Raw genomic sequence first — 22361 nt, forward strand, 5'->3', positions numbered from 1 at the left:
CCAGCAGCGTCCAAAAACGCCAAACGCACGATTTGCGCCTAGCAAGGCTTGTTGGCGTTCTTCCGGCGGGAAAACACTTCTGCACGACTCTCCAAGGCGAGAGGGATCCGTCCACCAAAGGGGAAGTCTCTAGCCCTTTTCGTTCCTGCAGAAACCTCAGCTTCTTCTGTCCAGTCGAAGCTTCTTTGCACCCGCAGCTGGCATTTCCTGGGCATCTGCCCATCTCCGACTTGCTTGTGACTTTTGGACTTGGTCCCCTTGTTCCACAGGTACCCTAGATTGGAAATCCACAGTTGTTGCATTGCTGGTTTGTGTCTTTCCTGCATTATTCCTCTAACACGACTATTTTGTCCTTAGGGGAACTTTAGTGCACTTTGCACTCACTTTTCAGGGTCTTGGGGAGGGTTATTTTTCTAACTCTCACTATTTTCTAATAGTCCCAGCGACCCTCTACAAGGTCACATAGGTTTGAGGTCCATTCGTGGTTCGCATTCCACTTTTGGAGTATATGGTTTGTGTTGCCCCTATCCCTATGTTTCCCCATTGCATCCTATTGTAACTATACATTGTTTGCACTGTTTTCTAAGACTATACTGCATATTTTTGCTATTGTGTATATATATCTTGTGTATATTTCCTATCCTCTCACTGAGGGTACACTCTAAGATACTTTGGCATATTGTCATAAAAATAAAGTACCTTTATTTTTAGTATAACTGTGTATTGTGTTTTCTTATGATATTGTGCATATGACACTAAGTGGTACTGTAGTAGCTTCACACGTCTCCTAGTTCAGCCTAAGCTGCTCTGCTAAGCTACCATTATCTATCAGCCTAAGCTGCTAGACACCCTATACACTAATAAGGGATAACTGGGCCTGGTGCAAGGTGCAAGTACCCCTTGGTACTCACTACAAGCCAGTCCAGCCTCCTACAGAGCAAAATGTAGTTTAATGTATAAGTAATTAATACAATAAAGCCATGACTGTTGGCGCAAACTTCACCTCCTCCTTTTTGTGTTTGTTTTCCTCCACAGAATGCAAAACCGTGTGGGTCATCGGGCACTCTTACATGTCCAGGGCAGCGGAAAGAGCTGGCAACAGCGGGGGGAATGCAATATTCTCGTTCCAGCGCACAAGGGTGGACTGGGTCGGAAAGCCTGGGCTGTGGTGGAGGTACTTGAAAGGCGTCATTCAGGCATGCCAAAAGTGAGCAACAAACCCAGATGTGTTAATAATTCACTTAGGTGGGAATGACCTCCCAGATATGGGCAGGGGCAATTTGTTGCGAATTATGAAGGAATCTCTCACCGAGTTGACAAGGACCATGGATGCCACAGAGGTGTTATGGTCAGAGATCATTCCCAGAAGGTCTTGGAAAGGGGCTCAATCCCAAGACGGTATAGAGTTGTCAAGGAGGAGGCTAAATGGCCTCATGACCAAATTCCTGGTGGGGATGGGCCTAGGTGGGATTAAGCATAGTTTAATTAATTTGCGGCAGCCAGACTATCACGGTCCAAATGGGGTACACCTGTCGGATATTGGGGTGGATATATTTTTAAGGAACATAAGGGCAGCATTGAATGCAAAAGGTTATTGGTAGAGGGGAAGAATTGAGGCGCACCTAAGGCGTGGGGGGGCCTTGCTGGAAGCGAAAGCTCCCAGCAACACATGGCGGTACTTACAAGGCGATCCTAAAGAATGATGTCTACTTGCGTGAGGGGAACAGGCCACAAACAGGTGACAGCCAGGATCCAGGGTGGTACTGGCAGGCTACCACAATGGCCTTGTGTGTTGAACCGGAAGGAAACAATCAAGGGTACAGCCGGTGTCCCTAAGAAGTTGGGTAAAGGTCACTTGGCTGGAAGCTGACGCTTGCCAGGAATAAAATAATATTGGTACCGGAAGTGAATGGTCACCCGGTGGGCTGGAAGCAGACGCTTGCCCTAAAAAGGTGTGGATGTGCCGGAAGTGAAAGGTCACCCGGCTGGGTTGGAAGCAGACGCTTACCCGGAAACAATTAAGTGTTGCACCGGAAGTGAAAGGTCACCCGGTTGGGGCTGAATAGTTACACCTAAGGTGATAGGGCACCTGGGGGGGCAAAACGGGCCAGCACTGAATGTGGGGCACAGTGTTTGGGAGGCCTGTGAAAAGAAGGGCAAAAGCCCTTGCAGTAAAAATAAAATGATGGTCGAAGGATCGCTTGTAAGTCAAAAAATTGCCTAATAAACTGCAGCCTCAATTCTTCCATAAAAGCGAAATTGGTGTGGTCTGAGTTTTTGGGGGATTAGCGGGGGTGGGGGTGTGTGACCAGTGCGGGGTGCCGCCGCTATGCCCCTTGGTACTGCCCCCACCCAATAGGGTGGGGATATAGCTGGACCATGGGCCTTAGTGGAGGCCACCCCCAGGGAGCAGAACCCGGGCTTATCAGGAATAATGAGGGGGGGGAGTAAGGCAAGCAGAGAAGTATGGATAAGAAGGGAAACACTGGGTCTAGCCCAGTCGTAAATTTAAAGGGAGGAATGAGGATGGGGGGGTGGGAGGTATTTAATGGCAGGCGCCTGGCACGGCACCCTCTTTCTCCTGGGGATTCTTACAAGTACAGCCCGCAGAAAAGGCTGGGCGCAGAGATCGAGTACGTTAAGGGATAAATGTTGCAGAGGCAGGTAGACTTACAGGAGATCCTTAGGCGTATGGCCCGCGGGAGGGGAACAGGCCACAAACAGGTGACAGCCAGGATCCAGGGTGGTACTGGCAGGCTACCACAATGGCGTTGTGTGTTGAACCGTAAGGAAACAATCAAGGGTACAGCCGGTGTCCCACAAGAAGTTGGGTAAAGGTCACTTGGCTGGAAGCTGACGCTTGCCAGGAATAAAATAATAGTGGTACCGGAAGTGAATGGTCACCTGGTGGGCTGGAAGCAGACCCTTGCCCCAAAAAGGTGTGGTTGTGCCGGAAGTGAAAGGTCACCCGGCTGGGTTGGAAGCAGACGCTTACCCGGAAACAATTAAGTGGTGCACCGGATGTGAAAGGTCACCCGGTTGGGGCTGAATAGTTACACCCAAGGTGATAGGGCACCTGGGGGGGGCAAAACGGGCCAGCACTGAATGTAGGGCACAGTGTTTGGGAGGCCTGTGAAAAGAAGGGCACTAGCCCTTGGAGTAAAAATAAAATGATGGTTGAAGGATCGCTTGTAAGTCAAAAAATTGCCTAATAAACTGGGGCCTCAATTCTTCCATAAAAGCGAAATTGGTGTGGTCTGAGTTTTTGGGGGATTAGTGGGGTGGGGGTGCGTGACCAGTGGGGGGTGCCGCCGCTATGTGCCTGCAGATAGAGATGCAACAATTCCACCCGAAACTTGTTATATTTTTCCCACGGAACGAGTGGGCCAAAGCTGGCTTATGACCTGTCACTCACTGTTTCCACTTCAAAGGGAGGAGAAACTGCCCAGACTTACCTGAACAGCCTTTCATTGGCCAATATATGAACTTTGCGAGAGCAGCGCCGTATGCGCACTTACCCCTGTCCTACTTTGTCTTTGGTTAGCTTCATGATATAACCTGAAAAACAGATTATTCCATCTAAGTGCTCTTAGCTGCAAGTGCCCACACTTCCCTTGAAGAAGGGAAGCAGAAGGCTCTTTCATCTGTGGGTGAATGTCAAAACCAGCAAATTATAAATATATGTACTGGTTTCCTCATTGCCAGTTCGTGCTTTGCTGTAATTGTCATGGAGAAAAATATCAGTACTATTCCTTTTTATTGAATATGAAATGCAGAGTTTTCCTGGCAGGTTTGAATGTGTGGCTTGACTTGGGTGCCTTTCTGACTGTGCCACTGGAATCAAGCTAGCCTGGCTGAAGAAGGGTGATACCCTGAAACCGGTCCCAGGATGCTTGTTTCCGGTCCAGGGAGGTCCTGGCCTGGTAGTTCGGGCTGGACTGTTCCCATGATGAACAGGGTCAAGACTGATTTGCATATGGCTGGGTCCAAACTGGGTTGGCATGGTGAGCAAAAAAACAATGGATTAAACCCAGATCTGTGACTGGGGGTGAGTGTTTGCATTGTCAGCACTCCGTCCATCATCCTTTTGTGTTTCTAAAGTTGCCCTGAATTTGTGGTTTCGCAGTTACACACAGAACAGAATGTTAACCTAGCTCTATCAGTTGCTATACATTTCTGGACATGTTTTCTTTATAAATGTGCAATGACACACTGATGACTGCTATGCAATACTCGCTGCTAGTAGGCAGTATTCAAAAACATGAATACTATACATATACAGTGAATATGTTTGAATAAAAATACATGATTTCCTGGGATGTTGTTTCTACATAAGAACTGTTACATAAACATAACTGACTGGAAAAATAATAGTTATGTAAACAGATCCTACTTCCTACTATCTCTTAATAGTAAAATATGCCAAATAAATCCTTGTTACTAACTTCTACTTATGAGTATTCTTTACTAACAAAAAATTCCTTTCTGAATCTTTAAGAGAAACTAAAGGCAAATATTGCTGAAATGTCATCTTTCACATAGCATGATTTTCTGTTAAGTTTGGAAGTCTTGCAAATGATTGATACTTTCCCTAGACAACAGGCTTTATTTAAGGTTTGGTGGTGTGTGTAGCATTACTGGCATTCATGCTGCCCCACTAAACTTCTGGTTTACTCACTCTATTTAGAGTCATGGAAACTACTGGCTAACCGCTGAGGGAAACCTATGATCCAAAGGTCTGTCCGCCAGAGAACCGCTGGGCCAAAGTGACAGTGATCCCACCTATTTAGAGCAAGACGAGTCACAAATTTTACATACCTGTGTCAGTGGATAATAAATGAAAGCCCTTATACTTAGGGAAAACAAATCCCTGCATGTGGGGGCATTATTCTTTTTGTTTTCAAGACAGAAACTCCAAGTTGAGAGTCTCCAAAATGAAACAGTTTGCTGAGCAGGCGCTTTAAACATAAGGCTCACTTGGCAAACAGCATTTTTACTGTGTAACATATTGGATACTGTCAATACAGATTCAAACATTAAAATGTCACTCCCTGGCTAACGTGTAGCTGCAAAAACATATTGATCATTCAAAACCACGACCTTTTGCCCTGGCCCAGTATTAGAAATCTTAGATGAAGTATATAAAAGAGAAATAAGGTGGTGTCTTAAAGGCACAGCTCTCATAGACTTTTTAACAGCTGGGATTATTAAAGCCTGGCCCAAGGTAACTGGTATGTTTCCTATACCAATAGTTGCATTAAACGGGTAATTCAAACAAGACGTTAGAGGTCTGGAAGCAAGTTGGGCAGATCGCACTAGGCACCAGGGATGTCCAAAAATATATATGTGGGTGGAAGTGCTCCTTGGGCAAGGGTCGTTCCCCTGAAGGGGGAATTTTTTCTTTAACACGGTGCAACCATCTGTTGCATGATTCCAGCTCCCGACACAAGTTCACCCGGTGAGGAGACAAAATCACACAGTGGCAGGCAAGGCGAGCTGGAAACCACTAGAAAGAGTGGTTTTCTAGCTCGTCTTTTGAGGTTGTAACTAGGCAATGTCCATTAAGGGGTGTTGAAATACACCAGGACATCACCAGCAGCCTCAACAACCTTTTGTTCTTGTTTTCTTGGTGTAAGGAAGAAGTCGATGGGGCGGTCCTCTCAAGACATTCTCATCATAAAGCCCCACCACCTCCAAGTTACGCTTCCTCCTCACAGAGACAATTTTATTCACAAGTTGGTAGGTCTGTGGATCAGTCATTTTTTAGGCAGATCTGTCCCACGGATGGGGTTGCAGAAAACCACTAGACATCAGGGAATATGTTTCTGTAAGAATGGGAGCTGCGACTGGGGTAAGGGTTGCTACCCTATGTAGTTCCAATGCTTTGCCCTTGGTTTCTGCCCCCTCGAGCCAATATTTAATGCCAATTTACCCTGCTTCATTGTGCTTTATAATGTAAACTGTCTTATTTCTGATCATCATATCCATTTGTGAACTTAATCTTTTAATTTACCTTTTTATTGTAGTCCAAATCTTTTGATTTCCTTATTGGCAAATCCTGGCTGTGGTTTCAGTATCACTAGATCTGCAGTTTGTGTTTGGTAAAGAAACATTTTGTTTGAAAGTTTACTTCAAATGAATATTATTGCCCTTCTGCTTTAATTTGTTTTTAATCATTGTAATAACTTTAGCATAATTAGCTTATGTTTATTGTGTTCCACATTCACTTTGGATTTGTGCAAGATTTATAATGTGTTGCTTTGTGTATATTTTGTTTTCCTTCCTAGTGTGATATTTTTTAGTGCTTGCTGTGTCTGTGCAGAGATGGTGCAGCTGATCATTGTGTAGTAGAAAGTTTATTGTGTGGTTTATTTTGATAGCTTCTTTCCAGATCGCTTTACAGTTATATGCAGTGTTTGATACAGCCACCGTTTGCTGAGTTTTAATTTGACGCCCTGTTGTCCATTGTTTTCTGTTTTTAGTGATTGTTTTATTAGTAAGCATAGTGGCTGACCACCCAGCATTTTGTTGGTTTGCTTGTCAAATCTGCCTCCAAGCTCTTAGGCTGACTCTGCAACTGAGGCAGAGGACGAAGTGCAAGGTTCTGGCAGTAAATTTTCTGTCTGAGAAGAATCATCTGATTATGAATATACTATTAACGCAGATGAAGAGCCTCAATTAGGGGAGGACACTGACTCCGAAAATGCAGCATGAACAAGATGGATTGCAGCCAGGGTCTGGAAGACTTCAGATTGGAAGTGGTGAACCCTGTGTTGCAACTAACTTGGTGCAGAATGTTTTGCCTCTCCCACAGGAAGTCTTCACAGTAAGGTTCTCCAATAGACCTTTCTCCCTCCAACATTTTACTCTTCCCCACAGGGCACACGGGTCTCAGGAAAGTAGGCAGGCACTGGTGCTCCAGGTTGCAGGGCAGGTGGCCATGGTTTTGCTGGGTGATGTCCCCTCACCCAACAGGGAGACTAGAAGGCCTTTGTCCTCAGTCCTGGTCACAGGCAGAAGACTTGCACAGCTTCCCCATCTCACACAGCCAGTTTGATTGCTTGGCAGATGACAGTTTTGGATCTTAACCTCCCCTTCTTGTCAATCAATCATAGGATTTATAAAGCGCACTACGTACCTGTAAGGGTTTCAAGGCGCTGGGGGTTGGGGGGGGAGGAAGAGTTGTTGTTACTGGTCGAAGAGCCAGGTCTTGAGTCCATTTACTGACACCAAAATGTGATTTAGGGTTTGAGTCTTTGAAGTTTCATGTTGGGGCTTTGGCTCTTTTGAAGTGTCTACCTCTTTTATTCTTTCCCCTTGAAAAGATGTTTGGCACAGCAGAGAAGACTCCAAAGCTGACAGACCCACAATTCATGAATGTTATCAGAATTCACGCCTGGATGTCAGCACAGTGATATGTGCATGAAAAGGGTAATCCTGGGCTTCCAGCCATTCTCTTTATATTTCCCTTATCAACCCCATTGTCTTCCTGAGATGTATCCAGGCCCCTTCCTTGTGATATATCAATGAATCAAATAGCAACCTTTTGAAGTGTAAAGGGAGGGCCTCTTTCTTCTTTCCCCCAGTGCTTGTCCCACCCAGAACACAGGAATGCAGCAATACACAACTCTGTCAAAGGGGAGGGGATCCTCTCCGCCTCATGCCTTCACCAGGCAAGTATGGGCTTCCCAAAATGGAACCCAGTGTTCTCCATGTAATGTACCATTGCAGGCAAACTTGGACTCAGTGTACATTCACAAAACACTTAATTTCCAGTACTGGTATACATGCATTGAGCACACACATGCAGTCTGTGTGCACTGCTCAGTACTGTAGCTTCTCTGTATTGTATCAGGTTGCACTATTAAACACACTGTGCCAGCATACACACTCACCATGTGCTTGTTGCCCAACACGTCACCCTTCATGTATTGTACTCCACAAAAGCACACATACAACCAGCACATGCCTTCCTTGCACACGCCATGCTCAACACTGCATCATTTATGTCATTTATTCCTTACAGGCGTATATCCATTTGGCACATATACTACACAGTTATGCTCCATGCCTGTAATGTAAATTCCCAGGCTCACAGAGCCAATGTAAGGTCACTACTCCTGTGCTGCGCAGCACTCTATCTGTAGGAAAGTACCCTCTTTTTGGCATGATTACCACCACTTGTTGCCTGCTGTCAGTGTGTTTTAACTGTTTTTACTGGGATCCTGCTAACCAGGACCCAAGTGATTTTGTTCTCTTCCTCTAAATTTGGTTGCTTATGACTTTGCACACCCCACAACTGGCATACTGTTGACCCTTATCCCTAGTATGTGGTACCTAGGTACCCAGGGCATTGGGGCACCAGTGGTTCCCCATGGGCTGTAGCATGTATTGTGCCATCCATGGGAGCCCATGCAAAATGTGTCTGCAGGCCTGCCATTGTAGCCTGCGTGAAAAATGCATGCACCCTTTCACTACAGGCCACTGCACTAGGTCACTGTAAGTCACCCCTATGGTAGGCCCTCCTAGCCCAGAGGGCCGGGTGCAGGTACCTGTGTGTGAGAACATGAGCAGAGGTGCCCCTACGAACTCCAGCTCCATCACACTGGCCTTCGCAAGTGCGGGGAAGCCATTTTACCAATGTACTGGACACAGGTCATTACCTGTATCCAGCTACATAATAGTAACTCCGAACCTGGGCATGTTTGGTACCAAACATGTTGAAATCATACCACAATACTGTTGCCAGTATTGGTTGTATGGTTCCATGCACTCTGGGGACTCCCCCAGGATTGCTCCTACTAGTCTTCTGGGGTTTTCTGGGCAACCCGCGCTTCTGCCACCCTCAGACAGGTTTATGCCCTCCTGTTGCTTGACCAGCTCTGCTATAGGAAGGCAGAACAAAGGATTTCCTGTAGGAGAGGAAGGTAACACCCTTTTCCTTGGAAATAGGTGTTACATGGCTTGGAAGAGGTAGCGTCCCCAAGCCACTGGTATGCTTTGAGGGGCACATTTAGTGACCTCCTTGAATAAACCGGTTTGCACACGTCCAGGGACCCCAGGTCCCTGCTCTGCCACGAACCTGGACAAAGGAAAGGGGAGTGACCATTCCCCTGTCCATCACCACCCCAGGGGTGGTGCCCAGACCTCCTCCAGGTGGCCACTTGATTATGCCTTCTTGAATTCAAGGTGGGCAGAGGACCCTGGGAGCATCTGAGTGGCCAGGTCAGGTAGGTGACGTCACAGCCCACTCCTGATAGGTGGCCACCCTGCTAGGTGACCAATCTGCCTTTCTGGGCTATTTAGGTTCTTCCTCTGGGGCGGGTCTCCAGGTTTAACGTGCAAGATTCCAGCAGGACTCTTCTGCATCGTTTAGTTCATCTTCTGGCCACTGGGACTGCAACTGGACCTTCCAGGAACCGACAATCTGCTACTTTAGCAAGAACTTTACTCTACAACATTGTTTCACCGGCTCCTCCCAGCAGCTGCAACATTTCCATGACTGAGCATCCTCGGAGGGCGACGAGTCTTCAGCCTGCACAAGAATTAGGAAGAAATCTCCCTTGAAGTGTAGGAGTCACTTCCTTGCATCTGCAGGCCCCAACTGCAACACCAACCGGCTGCATGGATCTTCTCTCCTTCGGAGCTACCTGGGTCCTGCACCACAGGTTTTGGTCTGGAGTGGTCCCCTTGGTCCTCTCTACCAGCTGTCCAGCTTGGGAGATGGTAAGCTCTTGCCTCTCCTTGCAGGACAGTACCACTGTGCACCGCGACTCTTATAGCTACCAAGGCTTGCTTGTTCCTCCTCCAAGGGATCATCAGGCTCTGTGTAGCCCCGGCCCCCAGCAACTATTCTTCGAATGCATAGTCCTCTGCCTGCTGATCCGGCGACGTGGGACACTTCAAGTGTGCTGAGTGGGCCTCACTGTGACTGTGCCTGATGCCCATGGGTCACATGTGCGAGCTGCCTCTTCATTTTGTGACTCTCCCATCTGCTGAGGGTCACCTCAAGCTCCCCTCCTTGGATCGAGTCCCCTGGACATTGCTGGTCCTCTTCAGCCTTGCAAAACCTTCTTCTCCGACTCTTGCATTTGCCAAGGCTTGTTGGTGGTTTCCCAGCACCACTGGCAACAGCCGGACACTCCATCTGAAACTGGACATGGGCCCTTTCCTTTGCAGGTCCTCTTCTGTCAAGATCCACCTTTGGGTTCTTCCAGTCTTGTCTGAGTCTTGCACATTCCTTTTCCAAATTCCTCCTGTAGGTTTTGGGGAAAACCTGGTACTTACCTCTGCTCTCCTGGTCACTGGGGGTCACTCTGGTACTCACATCTTGGGGTTCCTAGTTCCTCCAGTCCCCCTCTACTGATTCCACTTCCTAGGGTGGGGGGACTGCCTTTCACATTCCACTTGTTTAATATATGGTTTGGCCCTCCCCTAGGGCCCTCACTATTAGCTATTGCTTTTTGCCAGTGCCTAGTGCTTTCTATGCAATTTACTGATTACTAATGTTATATAGTAGTGTGTTTGCTCACCTCCAGTTGGGGTATTGCCTATACAGTATTTTAGTATTCATGTTACTATAATAAAGTACCTTTATTTTTGTAACACTGTGGTTCTTTCATGTGTGTAAGTGCTGTTTGACTATAGTGGTATTGCATAAGCTTTGCATGTCTTAGATAAGTCTTGGCTGCTCATCCACAGCTACCTCCAGTGAGCCTTGGCTTCCTAGACACTGCCTACACTTCACTAACAAGGGATACCTTGCATAAGGTGATAACACCATATGTGTTCACCACACACCAGACCAGCTTCCTACAATATCTCCCTTATCTAGACCAAGGGTAAGTTAATCACACAGCAGCGGAATGTTTAAGAAAGCACCTAATTCCAGTAACAGGGTAAAAAGGACCTGTTCACTACTACTGATCACTACATGGTATGGTGCCAACACTGCACTCATGCTGTTTAACTCCTGCAGCCTTCCACCACTATGAAGGTAGTGCGACCCCTCCTTGTCCAACAAAACTGCAATCCATGAGAAAGGCCTATGTCATGGTGCACACACGATTCAGGTTTACTTACGACAAGAATCAACATTAGGGAGCCTTCCAATAGTACAGTTGGGTACTCAGGGCAGGGGTACACATTTTTAACCATGCAGAGGTATTTTCAGTTTCAACAACATGACTGTAAACGTCTCTTGAAGATTCGGCCTGTCCGTGACCATTTAGTACATCTTTTCTAAAAGATCTATAGATCTATGTATCAGGTCAACATGTATCTGTGGACAAGTCTTGGGTCCTATTCAGAGGCTGCTTGATTTTGTTTATGACAGTACATAATGAGCAAGAGAGCCTGTTGTGGTATTAACCTGTATATGTTGCCTGAAAGTGTCACTGGATATCCGTATAAGTGCATGGTGTGCACTTATATGGATTCTATAGTTGGCTTGCTCCCCTCACCTTTGATTGTCCTTCCATTTTTTAAGTCAGTGAAAAAGTTATGTGGAAACCTAGCAGAACACGTTTTGAAAAAGGTCATCATTTACACTTGAACAATTTTACAGAGGAATGCAATTATATAAGAATTGTTCAAAGTGGGCACTATGGCATGTGTACAATCAGCTCTTAACTGTTAAGGTTATCCAAAAAAGCTTGTGTGTAAAAAACTTCAAAGGGGGCAGAGTAATGTATTGGTATGCAATTAACTACTTGCTTTGATAGAGAAGAGATGGTCACACGCTCACAACTATTCACGATGAAAGCATTGTATTGGGAGCAAATATCAGAGCAGAAGGCATCTGACATTATGGTCTGTATTGCTATATATTTTCTGTTTCATAGCAGGTGGCCAATTGTTTTATATCTTTAGTAACGCCTGTTGTGCATGCAGTCATATTTGTTTTCTATCTACCAATAGGTGGATTATATACATTTGAAAAACAAACTGAAAATAATGTGATGTATTCAGGTGAATATTTTTTTTTTTCTGCATGTGCTGTGTTATTTCTAGGAGTGTTTTAGAAATGGAAGTGGTTGGTGGTGTGTTGTGTACTGGTGGATGGCTGGTGGAGTGCGCAGTGAAGATTGACTGCCTGTGTATGTGTGTGTGGTGGTGATAGAGAGTGGGGTGTGCCTGCGTAGTGGCAGTTAACTGCCGGAATGTGTGTGTGTAATGGGGTTGATAGCAGAATATGTGCGTGGTGACTTGATGGTACGGTGTTTGTAAGTAGGCTGATGTTTGGATGATCGTGAATGGTTGGTGTGTCAGTCATGTGGACATATGAAAGTGAAGGGCCCTTGAATGACGGAGTCTGTTGATGCGAGTGTTGTACTGTAGTGGGTCCACAGCTGGCAGTGCAAATGGATTTGTGTGTGTTACGCTTGAAAGGTGGGTGTATGCTTGTAAAATGTTTGGCGCCTTGATGTTCCTTTATAGCTCATAAATTGGGAGTTATACATTCAGGATTATGACACTAAGGGAATGTTGTGCTGCGTGGCTAAAAACATTGGAAAAGCCAATAGTTTTCAAAGGCGTGACCTTAAACAAAACTTGTTAATGGGAAACAATCAGTGGTAGGAAATGTGTGGCTTCCCAAGAATTCCAGAACTTTCTTAAAAATGTAAGGAAAATGTGTGTTTTTGGGCAAATTTGAGGTTTGAAACGGCTTCTGGGTAAGAAAATGAAAGTGATGTAAATTACGCACCCTTGACTCGCCCACATGTTTATTTTTCATAAATGTCTGGGTGTGGTATGTAGATGCAGGCTGAGCCAGGACCCATAATGCCCTGCTACCCACATTGTAAAAAAATGGGGTGTTTTGTGTTGCATACGGTAGGCTCAGCCACAGAACTGGGGTATCGCTTTTATCATGAGACGTGTGGCAACACAGAATAGTAGAACATTTATTATTACCAACTGGATTTCTCTTCATTGTGGCTTCCAAATGTAAGCCAGTGTGATAAAAAAAAATCTATTTTACAAATGTCCTGTGAAACACATAATTGTATGTGCAACCACAAATTCAGAGGTGTAGAAACAACCACTGTTTCTAATTCAGTACTTAGCGTACATTTCAGGAATAGATAGGTCTCATTCATACCCATTTACATGCTTTATATTTTACCATAGGAATTTATGTATAGTTGTGAGACCATGAAACATCATTGTAAGATGCTGCTTAGTTGCTGGCTCCTGGTATTGCATACTTTTCTGGACCCTACAAACTCTATGTACTACTGCACCCAGAATGGTCTGTCAGACATAACGGTATATTGTTTTTGTAAATCGGCCGTTGTGACAAGGAGTTGGGCTGTTTCCCTACTCATTTTCATTACTTTATTTCAAAAGTGTGCGTCAATTGGAAAATCTTGAGGGATCTACACAAATGACTAGATGATGAAGTCAGAATTTTGTCGACTTTTCAAAAATGTATAGCTTATAGGATCATCCAGAGATTTCACACTGCAACTAGGTTAAAACCACCAAAATTAAGCAAAATGGATTTCCTCTTAAAAAAAAAAATGCAAACCTTGTGTAAGAAACTTTATTTTGTTGATAACTAAGATTGTTCCTGAAAGCTGTGAAAATGGTGGCACACGCACTACAAATCTTTCTTTGATAAAGGTTTTAGAAAAAAAGCCATACACTCTTATGCACAGCAATTTTTTTCTTTGTTTCCCATTTCTCACCAAAACCACAGAAGAAGCAACATTTAGCTATATTCTGGGAATTTAATCGGGCCGCTGCAGGGAAATGGACAATACCTGGGTACCTTTAGAATTCCCCACAATGCTGGAAAAAAAGAACACATATTTGGCATTGATACTTTATGTGGTAAAAAGTTATAACGGCACAAGCACAAAGTACCCCAAATAGCAAAAATAAAAAAAGGGCTTAGCATGTTATGGGGAAAAAGGTTACCAGTCAGGAAGCTGGTTTGGCTTCGGGCTGTAGCCCTTCTATTATGTCAATGAAAAGTATTTATTTTTTAAGATAATTTGTTTTTAAGTCCGCGGCCCCAGCAATTGTGACTTCCTGCGTTTATTTTAATCAGAAAATAATGCAGAACATCAGAAGAGTTGCAGCCATGGACACAAAAACAGGACTACTGAAAAAAGGAAAAACCCAGGCCACTGACATAATAGATGGTCTACAAAACCAAATAACTTATGCTTTGCCGGTATCATACATGTCGAGAATGGTCATGTAAAGGACGAGGCTTCCCCAAAGGTTATCCCAAACAAGCGTTATCCAGCCATTATAAGAGGAGCTGATGGAATGCAATGTGTTAAAAAAAAAGCTTACCACCCGCCCAAACCCTGTAAGCTACTGAAAGAAGCTGGGAGGCTAGTTGTTTTGATGTCAGACACTTCCAATGGGTAAACACAACAGCTGTTAAACAGCCATCTGATTGTCAGGCTTGAACGTGAGTCTTGAGAAAACCATTTTTAAAAGTCTACTTCAATTAAAAAAAAAAAAGATGAACGGATTCATGTATACAGGAGGTATGCCATAAATATATGCACGTTTAATGGCTGACTTTATACATGTAAAATAATCCCTCATGAATTGAAATACAAGCACTTCATAGAAGGATACATTATTTACCAAAGAGCCAATGTATCAAGGCAAGAGATTAATTCTCCTGTGGAGAAAACCAGAAGCACTCTATATGTAATTTTTTAAGAATTAGTAAAATGTATGGCAGTCATCTATAAGCGTATCTAACACGTCACAATACTTCACAATTATCAGCTGCAGAATTTGCTTTAATCCTCTTCCCCTCATTATCACTCACAAATGTACCAAATTAAAAGCAATTATCACTATTCAGAACAATATTAAGTGAATCCTAGCCAAGGTGAAACAAGTAAGTAGCGTTCCTCTCAAATAAGAGCCTCACAGACAGAGAGGAGCACCAATGTGAAAAAAGCTTTGGCAAAACAAATAAATCTAGCGATGGTTCCCAGCCCTTTGGTTTTGGCAATTTTGTTTTTGTAAATCTTTATTAGAACATTAAAATGACAAGACTTCCACTGAAGACAATGGAATCGCTCCTGGCTTATAATGGCTGGTTTAAGCATTCTGCTCCAACATTCCAATGTTTGTCTTTCTGCTTCTCCATTTCTAATTTAGAATTTTTTATTTCAATTTAGTACATTCTACCCTTAGTGGGTGGGATGTTCTAATAGCCTCATAGCTGTTTTGCCATGGCTACACCTGATGTTAAAGGTCCTCACCCTTGTTATACTAACTTGAGTCCAGGGCTTTCAACAACCAGTATAGCTCTTGGCAGCGGGCTACAGTATAAAAACTGTAACAAAAGCAAAAAAAACACAACATTAAAAAAAATACATTGGCCCACCAATTCCTGACAATGAAACGGAATACTTTTTGTGTGGGTGCTGGGTAGTGTGCCATCACTGACGCAGAAGCGAACCAATAGCTGAAGTGGGCTGACCGGCTGCCTCACGTAGTATGTTGCAGTAAGTGGAAGAAAAATGTGTATGATGCTACTACAGAACAATGAATGAAGTGGGCTGGCCGAAAGAATATGAAATATACATTTTTTGTAAAATTAAAAGGTTTGGGCTAACACCAGAACTAATAAAACAAACCTTGTTGAGTTACAGGATCTCATAATAGACACTGACTAGTTGAATTTGTTACTGTGTTTCTCTAGTTAAATACATATACTGACCATTTTGCAGTAAAGTGTTAGAGCTGGAGGGCTGAATGATGAACCATACGTTCACACGAGGCAGTCAAACAAAAATTATATAAATGGGAGATGCGAACAAGGGGGAAAACTGAGTCTTGCAGCAAAAGTACTACTTTCCTTGAAGTGCTGCATTGTGAGAAATGCTCCCATCAGTTAACTCCCTTCAGTCAACTCTCATGCCAGTAACAGACCAATTCCTATCTTTCATAGCTGTTTCATCCCAGAAAAAACCTTGTTCCCTTTTCATTCACATACCTGAGGTGTTGCTTACTGCTAATAACAAGTGTTAGTCGTGACAACTGCTGATGTCAATGAACACAGTACTCCCAATGTGGCTGAACTACGGCCTCATAGAACACTAATAGAATTTAGAATTTCGAGCTCAAATGCCCTGTTAAAACAGGGGATAGAAAGAGGCCCAAAATGCTCTGCTTTGGAAGCTGCGGCGTGACACACTGCCTTTATACTATATGTATCATTTTTATATCCCAAACATTTTACTTTGAACTGTATCATGTCCATCTCTATATGTTAAAAATTGTCCGGTATATTGTTGTTGTCTTCATACGTCCACATGCTTTTATTCATAGTAAACACCAACCTAGCACCAACATGTCCATTTGCAAATGTTTCCATGTATTTCTGCTGATGTATCTCACGAGTAGTGCTTACAGAATGATGTTCACTAGGGAGTATCTAAAAATAATATTTTTCTTCCTAAATGTCTAATGCTTGCCAAGATGTATTATTTGTTTTTTTTTTATGTACAGAATCAAATACAATTAAAGCAAGAGAGGACCTTACGTAGAATGCAGATGTAATTTCGTTATCCTGTTTATATGATTCTGAGAAGATTACCACCATTTTCTCACCTGTGGGACAACTAAAGTTCTTCTCAAAATCCAGACAATCCATTGCATAGATGTGTCCCTCTTCTTTCATCGAAAACGCAACATGTGATTTGGCAACCATGCGCTCTGAACATAAAATTAAAAGACTTTATATTATTGAAACAGCCTGAAATGAACAGCATTTAACGAGGTCACAAAGTCAATCAAAATAATACAGAACGGGGACAAACAAGTTGATAGGCGCTATGTGGGTATGAGCTCATACCATACAAACCTATGTTAGGCTAAACTTATGCTGAAAGGGGCACGAGTAAATGCTTAAAAATATATCTTCGACTTATTTTAGAGGGAAGAATATAGCGCCTTGCCACTGATTTAGACAACTGCACTTTTCACCCTGTTATAGTCCACGTTGAAACTGGTGAGGATGTGATGAAACAGTCAGTATTTCACAACCAGCACGGCTCTCAGCAGATGGCTTTAATGCTGTGACATTTCACTCGTCGAAGACATGTTGTTAAAAGTAAAAAAAAGTAAAAAAAATAAAAAATTTAACAGAAGTTGAAACAATGGATGCTGGGGCAAACTGCCTTTACCAGCTCCCGAATGTTCTTTGCCAAAAACTGTCTTCAAATGAACACCCAACACGCCAATAAAATGCTATTGTCTGCGCCAGTAGGTGTTAACGCATATTAACTGCCCTTCGGCAATCATGTGCCTAAAGCTAAGATAAAAAATGAAGGAATTAGAAAATACCATCTCTGCCCAAATGAAATAGTTATATGCAGACAAACTGGTCAAATGCTTTACTCTGCTTCATGCCTGTCACTTCACTGAACAAAAAACACTAGTAAATGCAAGGGTGCTAAGCCTTCTGTTTAGATGTACTCGTTTAAAAATTCGAGACAAGTTGCTAACATGAGAGTTTTTGTCTACTGAAAAGTAATAAAACATGCATAAAACTTAAAAGTAGAGATTATAAAACAGGTTATTATAGGTGATCGTTTAAGAAAGTCAAGGATTAACGATTTTTCTTTTCATTCAGTGGCACGTTTTCAAATTCTAGTGGCTCAGTCATTCCAGGAGTAGTGCCACTTAGATATTATAGGGCTAGCAAAATTATATTAGTGTAAATGTTACGTTTAAAGTGTTTGGGTCTTTCGAATGGCCAATTTGATTGATTTCTCCCATCGTTTGTACTACTGGTGCTACGTGAGTGAGAAGATGAGTTGTGATAATAGAGACAAAGCACTCTATTTAACAGATGACTATTACGACATTTTATTGCACTTTAACTTGACAATAGCCATACTCTATTTGGTAGATTCCCAATTTGATGCAAGAGCGTCTTTCCCAGATACTACACGTCTATCCGGTCTAACGCTTTCTCAGCAGCCAGGCACATGAAAGCTTTCTCACTAAGTATTTTGATATTATCATTTTTAATTACATGCCGCGTATTTCACTCACCTACTGTTTTATTATAAATACATTCTGATCTTCAGCCTGAAGACTAGTGCTATAGTATACACCTTAAAGGTCCATATTCAAAACACAGTGTACCTATTTAGTAATTTAATGATTTGCAATGCCCTGCATGCAAATTAGGTGAGGACTAGAGCAAGCATGTTTTCCCTCCCTTTGCTTTTGCTAGCAGACATCAAACAAGTAAGCATGAGCTGTTGAGACCACACATCCACCGCACACCAGGGAAATGAACCAGTAACAAACTACAGGGGCACTGGGTGAAGCCCCATAACCTTTGCGCCATCATACAGTAGTGCTTTGCCAGCACTCATAGTACTCACGTGTGCACCTGCAGAAGGCACCACATGAAAACACTATGGTGGTCATTATGACATTGACGGTGACAGTTAAAGTGTCAGTAATACCTCCAACAGGCTGGTGCTAATTACCGCCAAATTAAGACCATGGCGGTGAGAACTCCATTAAACAGCCAATGTACCACACTATCCGCCAGGGCTTTAACACCACGCACCACGGCGGTAGCTGGCAACAGCCAGGCAGAAGACAAGGTACCGCCTGTAGGAGGCTGGCCTGGCTTGTAGTGGGTACCAGAGGTACTTACACCTTATGCCAGGTCCAGTTATCCCTTATTAGGGTAGAAGAGGTGTTTCTAGTAGCTTAGGCTGATAGAAGGTAGCTATAGCAGAGCAGCTTAGGCTGAACTAGAAGACATGCAAAGCTCCTACTATACCACTGGTGTCATATGCACAATATCATAAGATAACACAATACACAGATATATTAAAAATAAAGGTACTTTATTTTTATGACAATATGCCAAAAGTATCTCAGTGAGTACCCTCAGAATGAGGATAAGTTATATACACAAGATATATGTACACAAACCAAAATTAAGTAAGTAATAGCAAGAAAAGTAATGCAAACAGTGTAGAATTACAATAGATTGCAATAGGAGCACATAGGTATAGGGGCAACACAAACGATATACTCCAAAAGTGGAATGTGAACCACAAATGGACCCCAAACCTATTTGAGCTTGTAGAGGGTCGCTGGGACTGTAAGAAAACAGTGAGGGTTAGAAAAATAGCCCATCCCAAGACCCTGAAAGGTAGGTGTAAAGTGCACCTACTACCCCCAGAGAGCACAGAAGTCATGATAGGGGGATTGTACAGGAAGAACAAACACCAGCAATGCAACAACAGTGGATTTCCGGACCTGAGTACCTGTAAGACAAGGGGACCAAGTCCAATAGTCGCATCAGTGTTGAGAGTGGGCAGGAGCCCAGGAAATGCCAGCTGAGGGTGCAAGGAAGCTGCCACCGGTTGGAAGAAGCTTGGAGTTCTGCAAGAAAGAAGGGAGCTAGGGACTTCTCCTTTGGAAGACGGATGTCCCACATAGCGATGAAGCTTGCAGAGGTGTTCCCACGCAGAAAGACCACAAACAAGCCTTGCTAGCTGCAAGGGTAGCGGTAGAGGTTTTTGGGTGCTGCTGTGGCCCAGGAGGGACCAGGATGTCGCCACTTGGAGGAGGAGACAGAGGGGGCGCCCAGCAACTCAGGGAGCCCTCACAGAAGCAGGCAGCACCCGCAGAACTACCCGAACAGGCACTTGGAAGAAGAGTGAACCGGAGTCCACGCAAAGTCACAAAAGGGAGTCCCATGACGCTGGAGGACAACTCAGAAGGTTGTGCACTGCAGGAAGGAGTGTCGGGGACCCAGGCTTGGCTGTGCACAAAGGAAATACTGGAAGAGTGCCCAGGAGCCGGAGCAGCTGCAAATCATGCGGTACCCAGCAATAGAGTCTAGCGTGAGGAGGCAAGGACTTACCTCCACCAAACTTGGACTGAAGAGTCACTGGACTGTGGGAGTCACTTGGAGAGAGTTGCTGAGTTCCAGGGACCACGCTCGTCAGGATGAGAGGGGACCCAGAGGACCAGTGTTGCAGTCTTTTGGTGCCTGCGTTAGCAGGGGGAAGATTCCGTCGACCCACGGGAGATTTCTTCGGAGCTTCTGGTGCAGGGTGAAGGCAGGCTACCCCCAGAGCATGCACCACCTAGAAACAGTCGAGAAAACCATCAGGATGAGGCGATACAAGGTTGCTAGTAGTCGTCTTGCTACTTTGTTGCGGTTTTGCAGGCGTCATGAGCAGTCAGCGGTCGATCCTTTGGTAGAAGGTGAAGAGGGAGATGCAGAGGAACTCTGATGAGCTCTTGCATTCGTTATCTGAAGAATTCCCCAAAGCAGAGACCCTAAATAGCCAGAAAAGGAGGTTTGGCTACCAAGGAAGGAGGATTGGCTACCAAGAGAGGTAAGACCCTATCAGAAGGAGCCTCTGACGTCACCTGCTGGCACTGGCCACTCAGAGCAGTCCAGTGTGCCCCCAACACCTCTGTTTCCGAGATGGCAGAGGTCTGGGACACACTGGAGGAGCTCTGGGCACCTCCCCTGGGAGGTGCAGGTCAGGGGACTGGTCACTCCCCTTTCCTTTGTCCAGTTTCGTACCAGAGCAGGGCTGGGGGATCCCTAAACCGGTGTAGACTGGCTTATGCAGAGATGGGCACCATCTGTGCACATCAAAGCATTTCCAGAGGCTGGGGGAGGATACTCCTCCCCAGCCTTCACACCTATTTCCAAAGGGAGAGGGTGTAACACCCTCTCTCAGAGGAAATCCTTTGTTCTACCTTCCTGGGCCAGGGTTGCCTGGACCCCAGGAGGGCAGAGACCTTTCTGAGGGCTTGGCAGCAGCAGCAGCTGCAGTGGAGACCCCGGAAAGGCAGTTTGGCAGTACCCGGGTACTGTGCTAGAGACCAGGGGGATCATGGAATTGTCCCCCCAATACCAGAATGGTATTGGGGTGACAATTCCATGATCTTAGACATGTTACATGGCCATGTTCGGAGTTACCATTGTGACGCTACACATAGGTAGTGACCTATGTGTAGTGCACACGTGTAATGGTGTCCCCGCACTCACGACGTCTGGGGAATTTGCCCTGAACGATGTGGGGGCACCTTGGCTAGTGCCAGAGTGCCCACAAACTAAGTAACTTTGCACCCAACCTTCACCAGGTGAAGGTTAGACATATAGGTGACTTATAAGTTACTTAAGTGCAGTGGTAAATGGCTGTGAAATAACGTGGACGTTAATTCACGCAGGCTGCAATGGCAGGCCTGTGTAAGAATTGTCAGAGCTCCCTATGGGTGGCAAAAGAAATGCTGGAGCCCATAGGGATCTCCTGGAACCCCAATACCCTGGGTACCTCACTACCATATACTAGGGAATTATATGGGTGTACCAGTATGCCAATGTGAATTGGTAAATTTAGTTACTAGTCTGTTAGTGACAAATTGGGAAAGCAGAGAGAGCATAACCACTGAGGTTCTGGTTAGCAGAGCCTCAGTGAGACAGTTAGGCATCACACAGGGAACACATACAGGGCACATACTTATGAGCACCGGGGGCCTGCCTGGCAGGGTCCCAGTGACACATAGACTAAAACAACATATATACAGTGAAATATGGGGGTAACATGCCAGGCAAGATGGTACTTTACTACAGTGGACTTGGCTAAACTGGAGGACAGGCACATTATAGTCACCCATAGACTGGACAGGGCCACTATCACAGAGCTGTATGCCCAATTTGAGCCTGACCTGATATTAGCTATCCGTCATCCCACTGGGATCCCCCCTCTTGTGCAAGTGCTTTCAGTGCTCTGTTTTCCTGGCACGGGGTTTGGCTAATAGGTGAGCCAGAGTCCCCACCCACTGTATGTCGGTGTATGCTTTCAAGTGTTAACCCCATAGAATTGTTAGGCTAATATTTGTCCCTAAACATTTGCAGGTTACTCTGGCCACCCAAACCCATCGTGGCGTCTGACCCCTGTGAGGAATGCCAGGACAGGGGCTGAGAACCGTTATAATGAGGCACATGGGCGAACCAGAAGAATAATCGAAAGGACCTTCTGCCTCTTGAAGGCCAGGTTCAGGTGCCTCCATCTGACAGGTGGACCCCTGTGCTACTCACCCGGTAAAGTCTGCCAGATAGTAGTGGCATGCTACATGTTGCACAACCTGGCCCTCAGACGACATGTGCCTTTTTGCAGGAGGAGGAGACGGGAGATGCCCCTGTGGCAGCAGTGCACCATGAGGTGGCAGAGGATGAGGATGTGGACAACAGGACATCAGTTATATGTCATTACTTCCAATGACACACAGGTGAGACATTGGAACTGATCATTGCTCTGACTATTGATTTCATCTATGTGACTATGGTATGATGGAATTCACTTCCTCTGCAT

The 22361-nt window shown here is 44.7% G+C and overlaps 1 protein-coding gene across 1 annotated transcript in view; it reads right to left on the reverse strand.

The window, feature by feature from the left end:
• Positions 1–22361, reverse strand: part of LOC138296107 (zinc finger protein 879-like) — a 532771-nt gene that overhangs the window by 217325 nt on the left and 293085 nt on the right. The window contains exon 5 of the mRNA XM_069234965.1: positions 16597–16701. Coding sequence (XP_069091066.1) covers positions 16597–16701 — 105 coding nt within the window. The remainder of the gene's footprint in view (positions 1–16596; positions 16702–22361) is intronic.

The sequence above is a fragment of the Pleurodeles waltl genome, chromosome 5, assembly GCF_031143425.1.
Source record: "Pleurodeles waltl isolate 20211129_DDA chromosome 5, aPleWal1.hap1.20221129, whole genome shotgun sequence".
NCBI classification, from domain to species: Eukaryota; Metazoa; Chordata; class Amphibia; order Caudata; family Salamandridae; genus Pleurodeles; species Pleurodeles waltl.